The sequence below is a fragment of the Garra rufa genome, chromosome 20 (assembly GCF_049309525.1).
Source record: "Garra rufa chromosome 20, GarRuf1.0, whole genome shotgun sequence".
NCBI classification, from domain to species: domain Eukaryota; kingdom Metazoa; phylum Chordata; class Actinopteri; order Cypriniformes; family Cyprinidae; genus Garra; species Garra rufa.
The window spans coordinates 41,706,550-41,724,031 of NC_133380.1; the positions used below are offsets into that span (position 1 = coordinate 41,706,550).

A 17,482-nucleotide genomic window follows, 5' to 3' on the forward strand; every position below is an offset into this window, starting at 1 on the left:
TTTTTCTTTCTTTCTTTTTTTTTGAAAGAATTGAATACTTTTATTCATCAAGGATGTGTTAAATTGATCAAAAGTGATAGTAAAGACTTTCTGTTTTGAATAAATGCTGTTCTTTTTAACTTTTTATTCATCAAAGAATCCTAAAAAAGTATCACAGGTTCCAAATAAATATTAAGCAGCACAACTGTTTCCAACATTGATAATAAAATAATAAATCAGTAAATTAGGATGATTTCTGGAGGATCATGTGGCACTGAAGACTGCAGTAATAGCTAATAAAAATTTAGCATTGCATCATAGAAATAAATTATATTTTGAAGTATATTAAGATAAAAAAAACTATATTTTGAATTGCAATAAAATTTAATGATATTACCTTTTATACCTTTTTCTGTATTTTTGATCAAATAAATGGAAAAAAGAGACGGTTTGATTTTCTCTCAACACTTGTGACTAAACAGCATCGTTTCTAAAGAATTTATTTTTTAAGCACTATTTATATTGTTGGGTCGTGTTCACTAACTAACTAACTAACTAACTAACTAACTAACTAACTAACTATTAACTAGGTAAATAAAGGCTTATCTTACCGTAATGTGTCTATAGGTGACTTTAATCGTCTGTGTCCGTGTGTGAGTGGTGACTGTTGATTGTTGTTAGCAACAGTATCTAAGAGGAATAACGGTCAGCAGGGGGCGCTGCGTCTTACAAACACGAGACTGACATTCAGTTCAGCTTTATTTGATTTTATTAACATTAAACATTTTAACATATCAGGAATCATACAACAAAACACACACAATTTTTCTTATTTTTTTTTAATAATAATTTGTTGTTGTTACTATTTATTTATTCAATTATTTAACCCAATTATTAATAATTATTGTTTCAAAAAGAAAAATAAATCTTTTAACATGCATTGATGCTTGCTTGCATTATTATTTGTTTCTTTTTTTTTTTTTAAATCGCAGTGATTTACACTGGATGTCATCTTCCAATCAAACTATAAAGATAAGTACAAAAGAAAAGATAAAGACATTAATAAAAGTGCACATACAATATATACTATATTAGACCTCCATCCTGACTCCTAACAATGGAGCAAACACATGAAACACGAAACCTGGGAAATTATTAGTATATCACTGTGGAAGTATGTAATGGAAATATAAGACAAACAAATGAACTAAAATGTCACTGCAGTTCCCCAATGGCTCTTGTAGAGAGGACACAGGTTACTTACATTAAAAATGTAAGCTCTCCTTTAATTTATTTCTTTGTGAGTTTGTAAAAATGTTTCAGAGTTTTAAGTATTTTAAAAATCTAAATCGAAAGTCTGAAACTCTTTGCCTCTCTATCTCCAAATATTTATTATTGTAATATACTTTATCCAATATTTTTCTGTTGATTCTTGCTCTTTGTGTTTTTTTTTTCTTTTTACTTTTCCCTTATTCTTGCTATAATGTTGTAAGTATAATATTTTTGTTGATTATTTATAGTATTAATGATGGTTGTGCCTTATGTTTGTTCCCTGTCTTGTTACTTACATTAAACTAGAACAACCAAAACAAGGACTGTTTATTAGTTTGGCAGACTGTTATTGAAAGAACCATTCTTAATTGACATCAAGGTGAGATTCTTTTCATCTTAACGGAAAAAATATAAACACCCTGTAGTACGTGACCTGACTTATTATATTGCACTTTTCAATTCATGACTTGCATAAATCTTTCTATAGCTTCTAAATAATTGGGATTATTTATATTTATCTGGGATTTAGTGATGGGAAAATAAATATTAAGTGGGAGAAAAATGTATATACTCCTGTAAAAACCTTTTGAAATGATCACTTTGCTGGCAAATGTAATTAAATAAATTAAAAATATATATTTCAATGCTTTTGCGAGCGAATGAAAGGTTACTCAGAGAAACCCAATACTTTTGTGAGAGAACGAAAAAGTTTTGCGAGCAAAGGAAAAAATATATATTTTTCCTCCCATCTCATAATGTCCCCTTATGGGCTCCGTAATAATAATACATATATTTTATTACTTATTTAGTAAAATAATATCGACAGTTTAACGCAAAAATATAATAATACTTAGAGTTTCAATATAAGTGCAATCGATTAATATGATCTCTTATGGCAAGCCGTTTTAGCCTAAAATATACTATGCGTTACTCGTAATTGCATTTTTACTAGTAACAATTCACGTAGAGAGCTCTATAATTCAATTCCTACTAGTAAAAATGCAATTAGAGAGCTTTCTAAATCAATTTTTACTACTTATAATTACAATTAGAGAGTTCTCTAATTCAATTCTTACTAGTAACAATTCCAAATGCAATGTTTAGGATTTATCCTGTTAACTATTTTTTACAGAAACGATTTAATTTTGAGGTGGATCTGTGTGGTTTTTGTCATTCTTTTCCTGAAACACTTGATCACCTATTCTTTTATTGTGAGGTTACTTCTAAATGCTGGGTTGATATTCATAGCTGGTTATCAATAAAAATGGAAAAATTTTCTTCATTTGTCATGCAAGATATCTTTTTTTTTAAAGTGTGATCTAAGTTTTATTTTTTCAAACTTTGTTTTATTGTTGGGTAAATTTCATATTCATGTATGTAAATGGAAAAAATGTAAGCTCTCCTTTAATTTATGTCTTTGTGAGTTTGTAAAAATGTTTCAGAGTTTTAAGTATTTTAAAAATCTAAATCGAAAGTCTAAAAACTCTTTGCCTCTCTATCTCCAAATATTTATTATTGTAATATACTTTATCCAATATTTTTCTGTTGATTCTTGCTCTTTGTGTTTTTTTTTCTTTTTACTTTTCCCTTATTCTTGCTATAATGTTGTAAGTATAGTATTTTTGTTGATTATTTATAGTATTAATGATGGTTGTGCCTTATGTTTGTTCCCTGTCTTGTTATGAACATTTTCGCAATAAAAAAAAAAAAAAAAAAAAATTCCAAATATAGAGCTCTACAAATTAATTTTTACTAGTCATATGTCTCCATTGACTTCCATTCATTTTTAATTACACAAATCTACAACAGAATTTTTACTAGTAACAATTCCAACTAGATAAAAAAAGTTCGTCAAGACAAACTTTGAAGTTGGCTTGAGAACGTCTGACCAGATAGTTTAAAAAAGTTTTTAAAAGTTTTAAAAGTTTGACTGTTTTCAGTCTGAAATAGTTTGAAGTTTTCAGTGGTTTTAAAGCTTGAAGTTTGATAGAACTGAATCAGAGAGCTCTTTAATTCAATTACAGAGCTCTGCAATTAAACATATCTTTAATGTGTTTTTTCACTAGCAAAAATTTAATTATAGAGCTCTGTAATTGCATTTTTACTAGTAATAATTAAATTAGAAAGCTCTCTAATCGGAAATTTTACTAGTAAAAACTGAATTATAGAGCTCTCTAATTCAATTGTTACTAGTAAAAATGCAATTATGACGAGTAACGCTTAGTATATTTTAGGCTGAAACGGCTTGCCATAGCTTTCAGATTTCTTGTGATTTTTGTAGGGGCGTGTCTTCGCGGAGTCACGTGACTCTTCCACCAGCGTCTCCTCCGGTGAGTGTTGTCGCGTCGCGGACTCGCGGCTTGAGCTGAAAGATGGCCGCGGTGGAGCAGCGTCCGCCCGTGCGGGAGGGACTTCGGATCGGGGTGCTGTGCCTGTGCTGGTACACCGTCAGCTCCGGCGGCAATGTGGTCAACAAAATCATCCTGAACAGCTTCCCCTATCCGGTCACAGTGTCTCTGTTTCACATTCTCTCCATCGTCGTGTTTCTCCCGCCGCTGCTGCGAGCCTGGGGCGTCCCGCGAACGGAGGTACCGACCCGCTTCTACCGCTGGTTCATTCTGCCGCTCGCCTTCGGGAAATACTTCGCCTCCGTCTCGGCCCACTTCAGCATATGGAAGGTTCCGGTGTCGTACGCGCACACGGGTGAGTAACGGAAGGCTTTCGGTTGTTTGTATTAGTGACTTTGTATTACAGGCCTGATTCTTCAAACTCAATTCAAACCCAGCCTGATCGGTTCGGTTCGGTTCCGCTCAGCTAAGTTCGTTTAATCGAGTTCGAATCGCTGTCGCTGTCTGTCATGAGCCACTATTCAGTATCCGCCTTCCCCGGACATTCAAACATCCGCTTTCATCCAAACAGTAGGAAATAACTCGTTATAAGGATTTAATGACTCATTCGGCTTATTTTTCTACGTCCGAGTTTTGATAACACCACACTTTATTGAAGTAATCCCAGACGACGTCACTTCCGCACTCTCAATAACAACACTGCCACATCATCCACCTGCGGGCTGCACTTCTGGAGCACACTGCACTCGTTTGGGAAGATTCGGCTCCTTTTGTTTACCTCAGGCTTATGGCCTCCTTTATTACCAGACCCTGAGAGTAAAAGCATATGCAGCAGCACATAAAGATGTGACATGTTATATTACAAACATGCCATTCAAACAGAAAGATGCTTTAAAGATAGTTTATTAGTGTTTAGTAGTAAGTCAATATTTGACAGTTGACAGTGACAGCAGTGTGACGTGTCCATCATCATCCTCATCCTCATCATCATCATCATCCTTATGTCTACATATGAAGAGAAATAAGCTGTTTTTATGAGCTCTTTAACTTCTGTTTGTTTTAAACTTGACCAGTGTTTTTCTGTGCCTCCGCTCATCAACTTCATTAAACTTGTCTAATTAATTGGGATAAGTGAGATGAGATTGAATTGGGAGGCGTGTAGAAACTATAAAATACTCCTTTGTTATACTGCAGTGTCATTTAGAACAAACTGAAGGAAGTAATATGATAGAAAATGCATTCTTTCACTTACACATCCACATAAACCGGTTCACATCTGAAAATAATGCCAACCTATAATTGAACCTGACAAACTCGTACGTCAAAGTCAGACAAAACCAACGTAATAAATATTTGACATGGTGTGCATGCAAATAATCAAGACTGAAACGTCAACGTGGCCTTTATGGGGTTAAATCTAAACTATAGACTCAGAAACTACTCGAAATGATGAGAATTACAAACCAAAACTAAATGTCAATGTTAACTTCAAAATCCTTCATTATAACTCACTACAGACTTGTGTTCTGCTCACTGATCTCTATGTAGAGTTTATTGATATTTGTATATGTGTTTCAAATCTAAGGAAGCCTGTTTCCGGCACTGAATAAAACATTTTCAAAAAGTGTGTCTTGTTATCTCACAATTCTGAGAAATAAGATTGCAATTGCGTGATATAAACTTGCAACAGGGTTCTTTTAACCTGTCATGGAATTTCTGGAATATCATGGAAATGATGAAAGTCAGGAAATTTTATTTATTTAGTCATGGAATATCAGTGACTTTTGGTTGTCGCTTTAAATTTGTTTCCATTTATCAAAATGTATTTTTCTATACTGTATTTTTTATCACAGTGTTTCACGTGTGTTGCCTATTGTTATTGTTGTAGATTTCAAGAGCTATTTTGAGGTCAAAAACAGGTTTTTCTACCATTTAGAATACAACAATGTATTCATAACTATCAAATATACTATATAAATGGCATGAAAAAATATATATAATGAAAATAGTGGTCCCTTGAAGTTGTGTCACTAGTGTTACATTTGAACAAAAATCTTTTATTTTTTAAATAAAAATCAAACTAATGCCATCACGTGACGTCCTTCCTATTTTCTGAAGATTGTGAAGAAAGGCTCATAAGTCCACTGTCTCCTTTCAGTTCTCAGAAATGTTCTCATTTATCTCATGATTTCATATGAAACTTTTAGTTGAGCTCACTGGTGTGACCTATACTTTATTGTTAGTAAACTGTAAAAAAAAAAACTAAAATACAAATGGATAAAATACTTAATTTGGTGAGTATAACCATGATTTACAACATGTGGTCTTATCTATGTCATATTTCATAAAAACCTTTAATATTTCCAAAGAAGTAAGGTAACACCAGGGACAAGAACATATGGTCATTAAATAAATGCACAAAAAAAGATAAAAATGATTAAGCTGTCATTTGTGTATTCATAAAGTCGAAAGTTAATCTAGTAATGTGGTCTAAGAGTTTAAATGTTAGAAAAAGAAATGCATTTTAAGACATCTTGCCATACCAAAAGTGGACGTTTATGTAGAATGACCCAGAAATACCAAAGGAAGAGTATCAAAGTGCGGCCTGCTTTTCTGTTCATGAAAGGTCATGGAAATTGAGCTTTTTAGTCAGTGAAAGTCAGGGAATTTTGACATTTGGCTTAAAGTAGGAACCCTGTTGCAATTGTGAGTTATAAAGTCAGAATTCAAGAAATAAACTCGCAATTCTGAGAAATGAAGTCAAAATTGTGTGATATAAACTCGCAGTTCTGTGAACATTTCAGTCTTTTTCTTTCCCTCCTCAGAACTGGACTTTATAACTCACAAGTTTATATCTCAGCAATTCTGACTTTATTTATTGCAATTGTAAGTTTATATACAATTTTGACTTTATAACTCGCAATTGTGCGTTTATATCTGGCAGTTTTGAGTGTGTTTATAACTCACAGTTACCTTTTTTATTTAGTGGTAGAAATGGGCTTCCATACAAATCGCTTTGGAAACTTGAAATCATCTAGAATTTGTAACTGCGACTCTGCTTAGTTGTTCATGTACTCCTAACTCATAATTACTCTATCTACACTTGAAGGACACATAATATGATTGTGATTTCCAGGCCTGAAAGGTCAAGAGGTGCTGCAACCAAAAATCAAAACTTTTGCTTTATTGGTTAAAATGCATAAAGAGGCCGAAATTCTCGTCCGAAACATAAAAAAATGCAACCTCACGTTGTGTCAATTACGTTTACACACTTCTTCCAAACTTTCATCTGGCATTAAAAAAAATGGATCAGGTTTGATTTTTCTGCGTTTTCACATCTATAGCAAGCATTTCGATAGAAAAGCATGAAGAATACGAGAAAAAAAAAAGGCATATGAAAATTTCGTGCAAGGAAGACCTATTCCTAAATGTTCTGAGATTACACACAGCTGTAAAACTGGAAAAGGTTCATTGGTTGAAAGGTCTGGGAATTTAGTTGTTGTTTGAGTAAAGAGTAAGTGGTAATATAAAAACATTGTTATATAAAGTGATAAGCACTATGGTTGTGTAAAATGACAAAAATATCCTTAATGTGAATAATACTGCAGGACAGAAACAACCAATATCTGTTTTTATAGTAATAATAATAAAACAAAGTTCTTTAAGGCGAGACACTGCAGGTGAATAGGATAATAAAACTAATAGTTATGACCTTGCTAACCCAGTTGATTGATTACTTTGATCATTGTTTAATTCATTGATAAATATTTTGTATTTCAAGTTTTCTAAAATGTTAGGTTTCAATATGCAAATGAGGTTTAATGAAATATGTGCTAATTTGCATACATTTCTAGTACAAAAATCTAAACACTGGATGAAGTCAGTTTCAAAATTCTTGTTTAATTTTTTTTTTTGACATATGAGAGATTTAACAGAGGAATTTTAGATATCTCATTTCATCACAAAACAATTCAGAAAAAAACTTAGAACAGACAGAAAACACTATAATTTTTCCTATTTTATATATGAACAAATCCCTGTGTGAAAAATCTTCAGGATATAGACTGCAGTAAAAATTTAAAGTAATGTGTGTACCTTTAAAAATCTGTATTGTAATTGAAATCTATTGACACAAATAGATAAAGTGCTATAAAAGAAACACTTAACAGTGTCTTTTAGATGATTTCTAAGTCTGAAAAAACACTTTATGAAACACCAAAAAGCCCAAAATCTCAAACTTGACAGGTGCATGAAAACAGGTGCAGTGTCTCCCCTTAAAAAAAAGATTGTGTCATCAGAAGCAGAGATTAGGATGTGTTTGTCAGTGTTGTTGCGTCTGGTTTATTAATAACTCTCTACAGATTTAACTGATTCTTTCTGTGGCATTCACAGCTTTCATAACTACGGAGTTTTAATAATCATTTTAATTTTATGAGAACAGTGAAGGCCATATGCCACAGCTATAACAATCGCTTCATTCCAGCGGATGAACAATAGAACCATTAACAGGCAATTAAAGTCTCATTGAAAGAACTGGAGCGTTAAAAGCAGCGGTTTTCACCAGAACAATATGGTCTGTGAGTGCAGACACTGATACAGTTGCCATTCTTGTTGTGAACAGACCGTTACTTTGTTTCCATTCATACAGATTGTTTAGTGTAGTCAGCTTTACTACTGGCAGAAATGTTAAGTGTCTTTGAGAGTTTAGTTTGTTGTAAACAGCTGTGTGAGTGTGAATGTGAAGCAGGAATGGAGGACTCGACTACAGCGGAGATGCTGCAAACATCACAAGACCTTACAGAAGAACATGTGACCAGATTTGAAGAGTGAACCAGTGTCTTGTTTTCATTCCCTGTCTCTAGTGAAGGCCACTATGCCCATCTGGGTGGTTCTGCTGTCACGGATTATCATGAAGGAGAAGCAAACCACAAAGGTCAGTCTTCACCTGAACACGTTAGAAACGCTTCATAATGTGTTGATCAGATTGCTGAAGGTGTGTTTGTGTGCAGGTGTATGTGTCTCTGATCCCCATCATCGGAGGAGTTCTGCTGGCCACCGTCACGGAGCTGTCCTTTGACATGTCTGGACTGATCAGCGCTCTGGCAGCAACGCTCTGCTTCTCCTTACAGAACATCTTCTCTAAAAAGGTTCAGATTTCTATTGGGATATTTAAAGGGATAGTTCACCCAAAAATGAAAATGTGATGTTTATCTGCTTACCCTCAGGGCATCCAAGATGTAGGTGACTTTGTTTCTTTAGCAGAACGCAATTGAAGACTTTTAACTCAAACCGCTGCAGTCTGTCAGTCATATAATGGCAGTGGATGGGCACCAGACCTTTAAAAGTAAACAAAACATGCACAGACAAATCCAAATGACACCCTGCGGCTCGTGACGATACACTGATGTCCTAAGACACGAAACGATTGGTTTTTGTGAGAAACTGAACAGTATTTATATCATTTTTTTACCTTTGATACACTGCCATGTCCATCTGTCCTGAGCAGGAGCTCATCATCCGGCTCGTGACACGTGTAGCGCTCTGGAGTAGAATACGCAAACACCGGAAGAGGAAATCGGTGAAAAGTCCCGGATGAGTTCGCGCAAGCAAACGTAATCTTTTAGCATTAAATCGTTTTGAACAATCAGGATAAGCGCAAGTAATTACCATTTTGAATAGCCGCTATACCCACAATCTCTGTGCTCTGTGGAAACAATGAGTGTCGTATACACACAACAGATCGCTTCCGGTGTTTGTGTATTCTACACCAGAGCGCCGGACGAGCCGGATGATGAGCTCCTGCTCAGGACAGATGGACGTGGCTGTGTATCAAAGGTAAGAAATGGTATAAATACTGTTCAGTTTCTCACAAAAACCAATCGTTTCGTGTCTTAGGACCTCAGTGTATCGTCACGAGCCGCAGGGTGTCATTTGGATTTGTCTGTGTATGTTTTTGTTTACTTTTAAAGGTCTGCTGCCCATCCACTGCCATTAAATCACTAACAGACTGCAGCAGTTTGAGTTAAAAATCTTGGTTTGTGTTCTGCTGAAGAAACAAAGTCACCTACATCTTGGAAGCCCTGGGGGTAAGCAGATACACATCACATCTTCATTTTTGGGTGAACTATCCCTTTAAGTTAAATGGGAAACATCTGGAAGGTCTTTATGTAATCGTGTTTGCGGTTGTTTTAGGTGTTGCGTGACACAAGGATTCATCACCTCCATTTGCTCAACATCCTGGGCTTCAATGCTGTTCTGTTCATGCTGCCCACATGGATCCTAGTGGACCTCTCCTCCTTCCTGATGGATGGAGACCTGGTAAATAGACTTTTCATGATTTATAAAACAAGTTATATTAATAAATGAAAGGGTGCTTATCATGTTTTGTCCCAAAATCAAAAGGAAAAAAAGTTTTACATGAAGAATTTTTGTAAGGTGACACTGTTTTTAAAATATGATGCATTATGATTTTGTTTAACAAATAATTAGCTTTCTTTTTTAAAATTGGCTTAATTTGTTTTTTACAACAGACATGCCACATTTATATTTTGCATTAAGGAGATATGTGATTTTTAGTTACTGAAAAGCAGCTTTGGAAGGTGATGGTGTTTAAGTGCAAGAAAATATTTCCCCCTAAAATGTTGTTAATTTTAGCAAAATGTAATGCACTGCATTCATAAGGGTAGGATCAATATATTTTTAATTTGTAACTTTTTAAAAAAATTATTAATTAATTATAATAAAGATGCATTTAATTGAAGTGAAGTAATGTTACATTGTTACAAAAACTTTCTATTTCAAATAAATGCTGTTCTTTTGAATCTTCTGTTTATCAAAGAATCCTGAAAAAGTGTCACAGTATCCACAAAGATGTTAAAAAGAGTTTAGTAATATTGCAGAATGCTTCTTGAGTTTCTGGAATGATTTCTGAAGGATCATGTGACACTGAAGACTGGAGTAATGATGCTGAAAATTCAGCTTTGATCACATTTTAATCTAGATTCACCAGGGCTCTACGCTTACTTTTCTTTTTAGGAGCACTTGTGCCCCTAACTTAAAAGATTTTGGACCACACACCACAGTCAAAATTTTAATCGACCTTCTAATCGATAATTTAACGAGGTGATATTTGACTTCTTAAAGTGATTTACACAGGAATTTTTGGCAACTTTATTAAAAGTATGTCTTTTTTAAGTCAAGTTTTTGAAAAAATATATATTTTTAAGCTTTTCAAAATTTCTAGAATAAGAATAAGTCACAAATCAAATGAAATCGGTATTAACAAAATGAATTTGTACTACAGAGGTGGGACAGAAGAACACTAAAGTGTCTTCTAGGTGTATTTTGATGTTTAATGAGGCTCAGAGGTGGCATGAGTGCAATCAAATTCAGAAATTCATGTTGAGAATAATGTTTTAAATATAACACTTTGAATACAGAAATAGTAAGTGATTTAAATAACTGAAAATATACTTTAAAAATGAAAGTAAATCTGCCAGCAGGTGGCGACAAGACACTGATCTAATACTGAATCATTCATTCATTTGATTTGTTCGTTCGAACGGCTGATTCATTCAGGAATAAAGCAAATGACTGTCTTTATTGAATGGGAAATTAAGTCATTTCACTAGATTCGTTTAAAAACACACGTTCATTCATAAACCAAACACCGCTGTGTTTGAATGGAGATGCGCAGCGGCTCAGATGTGACTTGTTTCAGACTATTTTTGACCATGAAATAGAGCAAAATCAGGCAATAGTGTTATAGTCAGACAATGTAAGTCACTTAATAATACTTTCTTGTTTGTTTAACTGCTGTATTAAATCAATATCTCGTTTACAAACTCCATTAAAATCATTAAAAGCTGTCACTCATCTTAGTTCATCACAGTCTCACACAGCTCCATTATAATCAACTGCTCTCTCCACTGCACCATCATTCTCATATTTACTCTCTCTACACTTTGTTCATGAAAGGATTGGTGAGATATGACTTTGATACATTATTTAACGTTTTAAAAACAAATAGAAAGCTTTGAAGCTCCTCTCAGTGCAAACACAGATATGCTGATGGGGTCAGTCACACTCAAAATATTGCAGTCTTGATGAGTATCAGAGACTTCCTAGTGTCCATTTCTCCTCATGATTCACGACTCAGGACTGTTTCAAACTGTGAGATTTAGCCCAAATGCTCACAGTGATTGTCCTGTGGTCTGTTCTGCAGTCGGAGGTGTCTAACTGGACGGGGACGATCGTGCTGCTGCTCATCAGTGGATTCTGCAACTTTGCACAGAACATGATTGCGTTCAGTGTGCTGAACCTGGTCAGTCCGCTCAGTTACGCCGTAGCCAACGCCACCAAGAGGATCATGGTCATCAGTATATCTCTGCTGATGCTCAGGAACCCCGTCAGCTCCTCCAACATGATGGGCATGATGACCGCAATCCTGGGAGTCTTCCTCTATAATAAGGTCATTACACACCGCACCCGCTCTCACTAACACTCATGAGGACAGTCATGTACACCCTGATTACAGATTACTCAGCTGCTACTGAAGCTTTTTATTAAGTTGGCTTGAGAACGTTAACTTACTGAAATGCTATTTAAAATTAAAACAGTTATTCTTCTTCTTCTGAGACTAATGTTTCTGACGCTGCTCCTCCTAGAGCTTTAACTCTCCAAACTCCAAACTCAGGCCAGATCTTCAGACCGATCTGACTCCAGCTGCTGGATCTTTTCTAACTGATCCGACTTACGCTTTTCCTAAAAATGACGATTAAAGCTGGGAAAAATCCCATAGACTTACATTGAGGGAATGTTCAAATGATCAACACTATTCAAACTCCAAGGCTGTATCTGAAATCGCCCCCTATACCCTCAAATAAGGCACTATTTGAGAGGACAGCCGTTTTAAGTGGTGTTCGAAACCATAGTGGACGTTCCGAGTGCACTCATTCAATCCCACAATACACCGTAAAGACGAGTGTACAATCGATGTACACGTAACGGCTAGAAATAACCCATAATGCACTGTGAGAGTCGCGCCGATTGAATTCCCGTGTCTCGCCAGACGATGGCGCCCGCAGCTGAATCATCCGTTCATTTTACAACGCGCTTGTCTGGCCGTAATGCAGCGTACAACACAGGTACAAATTCGTTGTAAATTGATTATTCAGTTTGTTGAACTAGGGTTTACACGTAATTTCCGTGACATAGTTCAAGATAAATCCTTTAATCTTACTCCTGGAACTGTCCGTTAGAATTGAGTGTCAAACAGCAAGCATCCTTCCGGTGCACTTAGTGTCCGAATTCACTCACTGGTTTTCATTCACTCCTTCAAGTGGACTGTATGAGTGGACTAATGTAGGGAACAGTGAATAGTGAGGGTATAGGGGGCGATTTCGGATACAGCCCAACTGACTAAACTCCCACAATCCCTTGAGACTCAAACTCATTCAAAGTAACTTGCTAATCATGTTAGAAACATGCTAGTAACTTTTTTTTAATCGTGTTAACAACATGCTAATAATGCTAGAAACATGTTAAACATGCTAGCAACCTGCTATCAATCTGTTTGATGTGTTTGTGATTGGTTTCCTCTTCAGGCCAAATATGATTCCAACCAGGAGGCCAAGAAGAAGCTGCTGCCGGTCTCAGCGCAGGATACGGTTTCGTTCGACAAGCCCCAGTCCAACGGCTCCGGACCCTTCGCTCACGCCTCGGACCTTCAGCACGGCCGCAGCACGGTCCTCACGGACCACTTCCAGTACAGCAGACAGGCCTACACGACTCACTCCAGCTCCAAACAGTACGTGGTGTGAGTCGGGACTAGAGACTGCCCACAGACGCCTGAGCTGCGGAGACCAGCACGACCGGAACGGGAATGTTTACTCACTAAACCCTACTGCTTTTACACAGGCCTGCTATTTATTTGATCTCAGACCCTATCTGCTTCGTTCTCCGTGTAGTTGATGATCCTCAGTGCCGGCGATAGGAAGGTGCTGGGATATCCTTGTTGTTGTTTTCGTCGTGCCGTACCACATACACTGGCTCACCGCAGATACAGATGCATCAGGGTATTAGTCAGTCTTCTGGTTTTGCCTTTTATCTGTAAATATTTTATTTATTTTTATAGAGGAAGGTGTATGGGTTGAGCATATCATGGACTGAAAACACCCATTGGATTGTTTGAATGTCTGATATCTGTGAAGGAATGTCTTATTTCTCTCTCTGGGGTGTTGAATCAAACAGAGGTCACTGGAGGAGATCACTCGAATCATATGCATGAGGATCGCTGTCGTATCTTTGGTTCGGACCGACGTGCGCTCGATGGTGCTCTCGGCGTACCACGGCTCGGTTTCGTTCGTGTTAAACGGGAAGGAAAGTGGGCCTCGTAAAGCAATTTATTTATTATTTTTCTGGAAAATGACATTCTGTACGTTTAAATCCGTCTGGGTTCCTCGATCTAATATCTAATAAAAAGTTTGAGGACAGGTTGTTGATTCTGACACTGAACTCCATGGGAATGTCTTGTTAAAGGTGCAATATTCCTTTCGATCGTGAGGCGATTCAAGCACTTTCATGGTGTATATCCTGGAGCTGACAGCGGCTGTGGAAACATGCTCAAGTTTGTTAAAAGACACAAATTGGCCGAAATATTTCACGGAAAGATTTCTGTAGATCATGTTGAGCGATGATCGTCTTCGCTCCCAAATAAATGCCAGTTTTAGCAAAATGTGAAGTGGGATTTGTTTCATATTTGTAAGCTAGATGTTTATTTCTCCATTTCTTTATACACTATAACAAGTGTCTCACTGCTGGAAAGTTAGACACGTTTTGCTAAAGCATGCACATTTTTGCAGAACTGAATTTGGAGTTCTTTAAAATGTAAATGTCATGGATCTTCAAGAGCATCGTGATGCTGTGTATTTTAAAGGACTCTCTATATATTGTGAATTTATTCGACCAGTTCCAGCAGTGAACTATCAGTGGGCGTGGTCTCTTCACGATGCCTGTTTTTCATTGGTTCAAACCTCTTGCTCTTATTTTGTGGCATCATTAGTGAGAACTTCTTCTCTTCTTCCCTGATTCTTATGGCTTTAGGTGACTGGTTGTAATCTGTACAAGAAATATGGGGCTGATGTAGCAGATTCATTAATCAAGATCCCAGAATCCCAGTGTCTCAACCTGACAAAGGATTCAAGAGTCTTGGAAACATGACTTTAGTTTTTTGTGTTGTTGTATTACAGTAAATAATGTAAACTGAGCCGAACCCCTTGAACCCTGGAATATTCAGCTCAACAGTATCAATATTACAGGACTTTACCTTCCCATCATGCACTACTGTAGTACTTGATGCATTGTTGTTGTTTTGGTCCGCTCCGGGAGACTGAAGCGTGTCTCTGTGATCTGACAGTCATGTTGAGTCTTGTTTAGCTGGGTTTCTTCTTTTGTTTTCTATGGTGTGGAAATGCTTTGTCACACTTTCTGTGTTTTACTTTCAGCCAGTGTTTATATATGATTTGATTTTTAAGATGCCTTGGTACGGTTAATGTTGCATTTTTTTTTTTTCTTGTCAACTTAAAAGTTATAAGATGACTTATTTTTAAATGTGAAAATAAAGAAGATGAATTGATAAAGTCTTGCTGTAGTATTTGTTTAGGTCTGCAAAGTTACATTTAGGATCTAAACATTTTGAGTCAGACTTGTTGAACTCACTGTAAGTAAAATATTCAAATATTCTTTTGTTTTTATGAATGACACATTAAAGTTTAAAAGCTAAAGAATAATTACATATTCTTAGTTCTGAGTCAAATGTAGTTCTATAATGTATGTGTAAAAATTAACTTATAAACAGAAAAGTGAAAGGGTTCAAGCAGTTTCACACATTGTTTGTGTTCTGATTTTCTTGTTTTTCTCTAAAATTGCTGGAGTGTTAGAGACTTTAAAGTTTGTTTGCTTTTTACAATTGGCCATGTTTTTGAAGTCCTCCTTACCTATAATTTTATGAATTTTGAAAATAGAAAGTCGTAGATTTATTGACGTTTTCACCAAACTTCATCCTTAATCATTAATCTTTCAGAAAAGCATTCAGTAGATATAAAAATGGTGTATATCTTATGTGTATCTTGAGCACAAAATCTGAAATCTGATGAATCTGGGCTATTGTGAAGACACATCTGAGGCACTTTAAAGTCCCCATGAAATCAAAATGAAAGTTTTTTTTTTTTAATCTTTTAGTATGAATATGTTAGCCTTAAAGTTATGTATAAGCTAGTGTGCTCTAATACAACAACAAAATTTGCATTTACAAGATATGAGCATTCAAAACTTTTACTTCCGCCATTGTGAATCAACGATTTTGATGACATCACTCTGCACTTCAGCTTCTCATCGAACCTTCTGTCCAATCAAATGCTCTCTAGAATCCGTAGTGGCCCGCCCCCTACACTATAAATAGACACTGAAGCTGCAGCTGAGAGCGGTCACTTGTTCACAGTAGCTGCGTTTCCATGCCCTTTAAATTGTGCAAACTGTAATTGCGAATTGAAATCACGCCTAATGGAAACGCATCAATTGCACAAAAACTCCCATATATCACAAAGTTTTTACCCTTGCATGAGGTGGTTTTTCTGGCAATTCGAAAAAGGAATACTTCGCAAAACAGCAATGGATATGTTTTTTTTTTTTTGCATTTACAGGTCACATTCGATTAAATATAGCCAAAATCCCCCAAAAATCCGTTGTTATGACTTATCGCGAGAGGAAAAAATTACGCTTCAGTTGCATAACAACGCCGTCGTTTTGCAATACTTTTTAATTGACATTTAGCGCCAAATATAGCGCAAATCTGTAATGGAAACGCAGCTACTGTAAATATGCTTCTATTGGGGCAAATGAGGTCTGGTTTCGCAGCGAGTCTCGCGAACCGCGGCAGCGAGCACAGTTTAGTACAGACTTTGGCTCCGGTCCAGAGACACGATCATCCAGAGCAGATCTTATTCAGGAGTCGGCATGTAATAAACAACATAGCCTCAGCGTGAGTATTATCACTTTTTTTTTTTTTTTAAATTAGAGTTTCATATTGAATCTACGCAGATAGCACACGTACGTCTGCAAGATGTCTGTTAAAGATCTCTTGATCTGGAAAGCATCTGCTGTGTACAAACGTCTGGCAGATGTCTGTAAGATGTCAGTTTTACATACATTCTAATTCATAAATATCTTAAAGACATCTAATAGACGTCTATTTGACATCTGATAGGAAACGTCCAATAGACGTATTGCAGATGAGTAAACTATGTCTTGCAGATGTAAATGCAGACGTCAAATAGATGTCTCTGAGATGTAGGTGTGCTATCAGGGTAGGAGGTCATCTGTTAAACTGTGGCTCTGGCCCGACCAGATAATAGTGGAACGCTATTGGCTGTTTTTAAAAGTGGGCGGTGCTGCTCGATATGTCCCGCCCTTTTGACTTGTTTCATGCTGCGTGTCACTTCAGTGGACCTTTAGGAGAACATCCCAAGATCTCTGCAGCTGTGGTCGAGGAACTGTGGACCTCCAAATAAAGGACTTTTTTTCATATTCTCCACAAAAATGCTTTAAATGGCAATAATTGCGGCCTGCTTTAATATTTCTGCTTTAATATTTTAAAAATAATTGCTATGTCCCTTTCTGACCGACAGAGGGAGACAAAGCTCCGGCCGCCTCTCCATCAGCGTTTATTAGAGAGAGAACGCTGTTCTGTCAAACTCAGACTACAACGGCAATATTCAAAATGTACTATTTCTTCATCATTTATATTTAAATATTTATATATGATTAATTCATTACTCAAGTCGTCCATAACTAAACTCTGTACCTTCCTGTAAAGAAAGACAACA

General features: G+C 36.2%; 1 protein-coding gene across 1 annotated transcript; it reads left to right on the plus strand.

Annotated features, from left to right (window-relative positions):
• The first annotated feature begins 3,511 nt into the window (after positions 1-3,511).
• Positions 3,512-15,237, plus strand: slc35e1 (solute carrier family 35 member E1). Its single transcript, XM_073826031.1, has 6 exons — positions 3,512-3,954; positions 8,462-8,532; positions 8,609-8,746; positions 9,792-9,917; positions 11,824-12,069; positions 13,205-15,237. The coding sequence occupies exons 1-6, from the start codon at positions 3,624-3,626 to the stop codon at positions 13,418-13,420; spliced, it is 1,128 nt and encodes a 375-aa protein (XP_073682132.1). The 5' UTR covers positions 3,512-3,623; the 3' UTR covers positions 13,421-15,237.
• The last annotated feature ends 2,245 nt before the right edge of the window (positions 15,238-17,482 follow it).

What these genes read in the sequence shown, in the direction of transcription:
- slc35e1 (XM_073826031.1), top strand. Translation starts at nt 3,624, where the DNA reads ATGGCCGCGGTGGAGCAGCGTCCGCCCGTGCGGGAGGGACTTCGGATC. An exon ending in TCCTGATGGATGGAGACCTG is followed by an intron (nt 9,918 to 11,823) that starts GTAAATAGACTT and finishes TCTGTTCTGCAG; the next exon opens with TCGGAGGTGTCTAACTGGAC. An exon ending in GAGTCTTCCTCTATAATAAG is followed by an intron (nt 12,070 to 13,204) that starts GTCATTACACAC and finishes TTTCCTCTTCAG; the next exon opens with GCCAAATATGATTCCAACCA.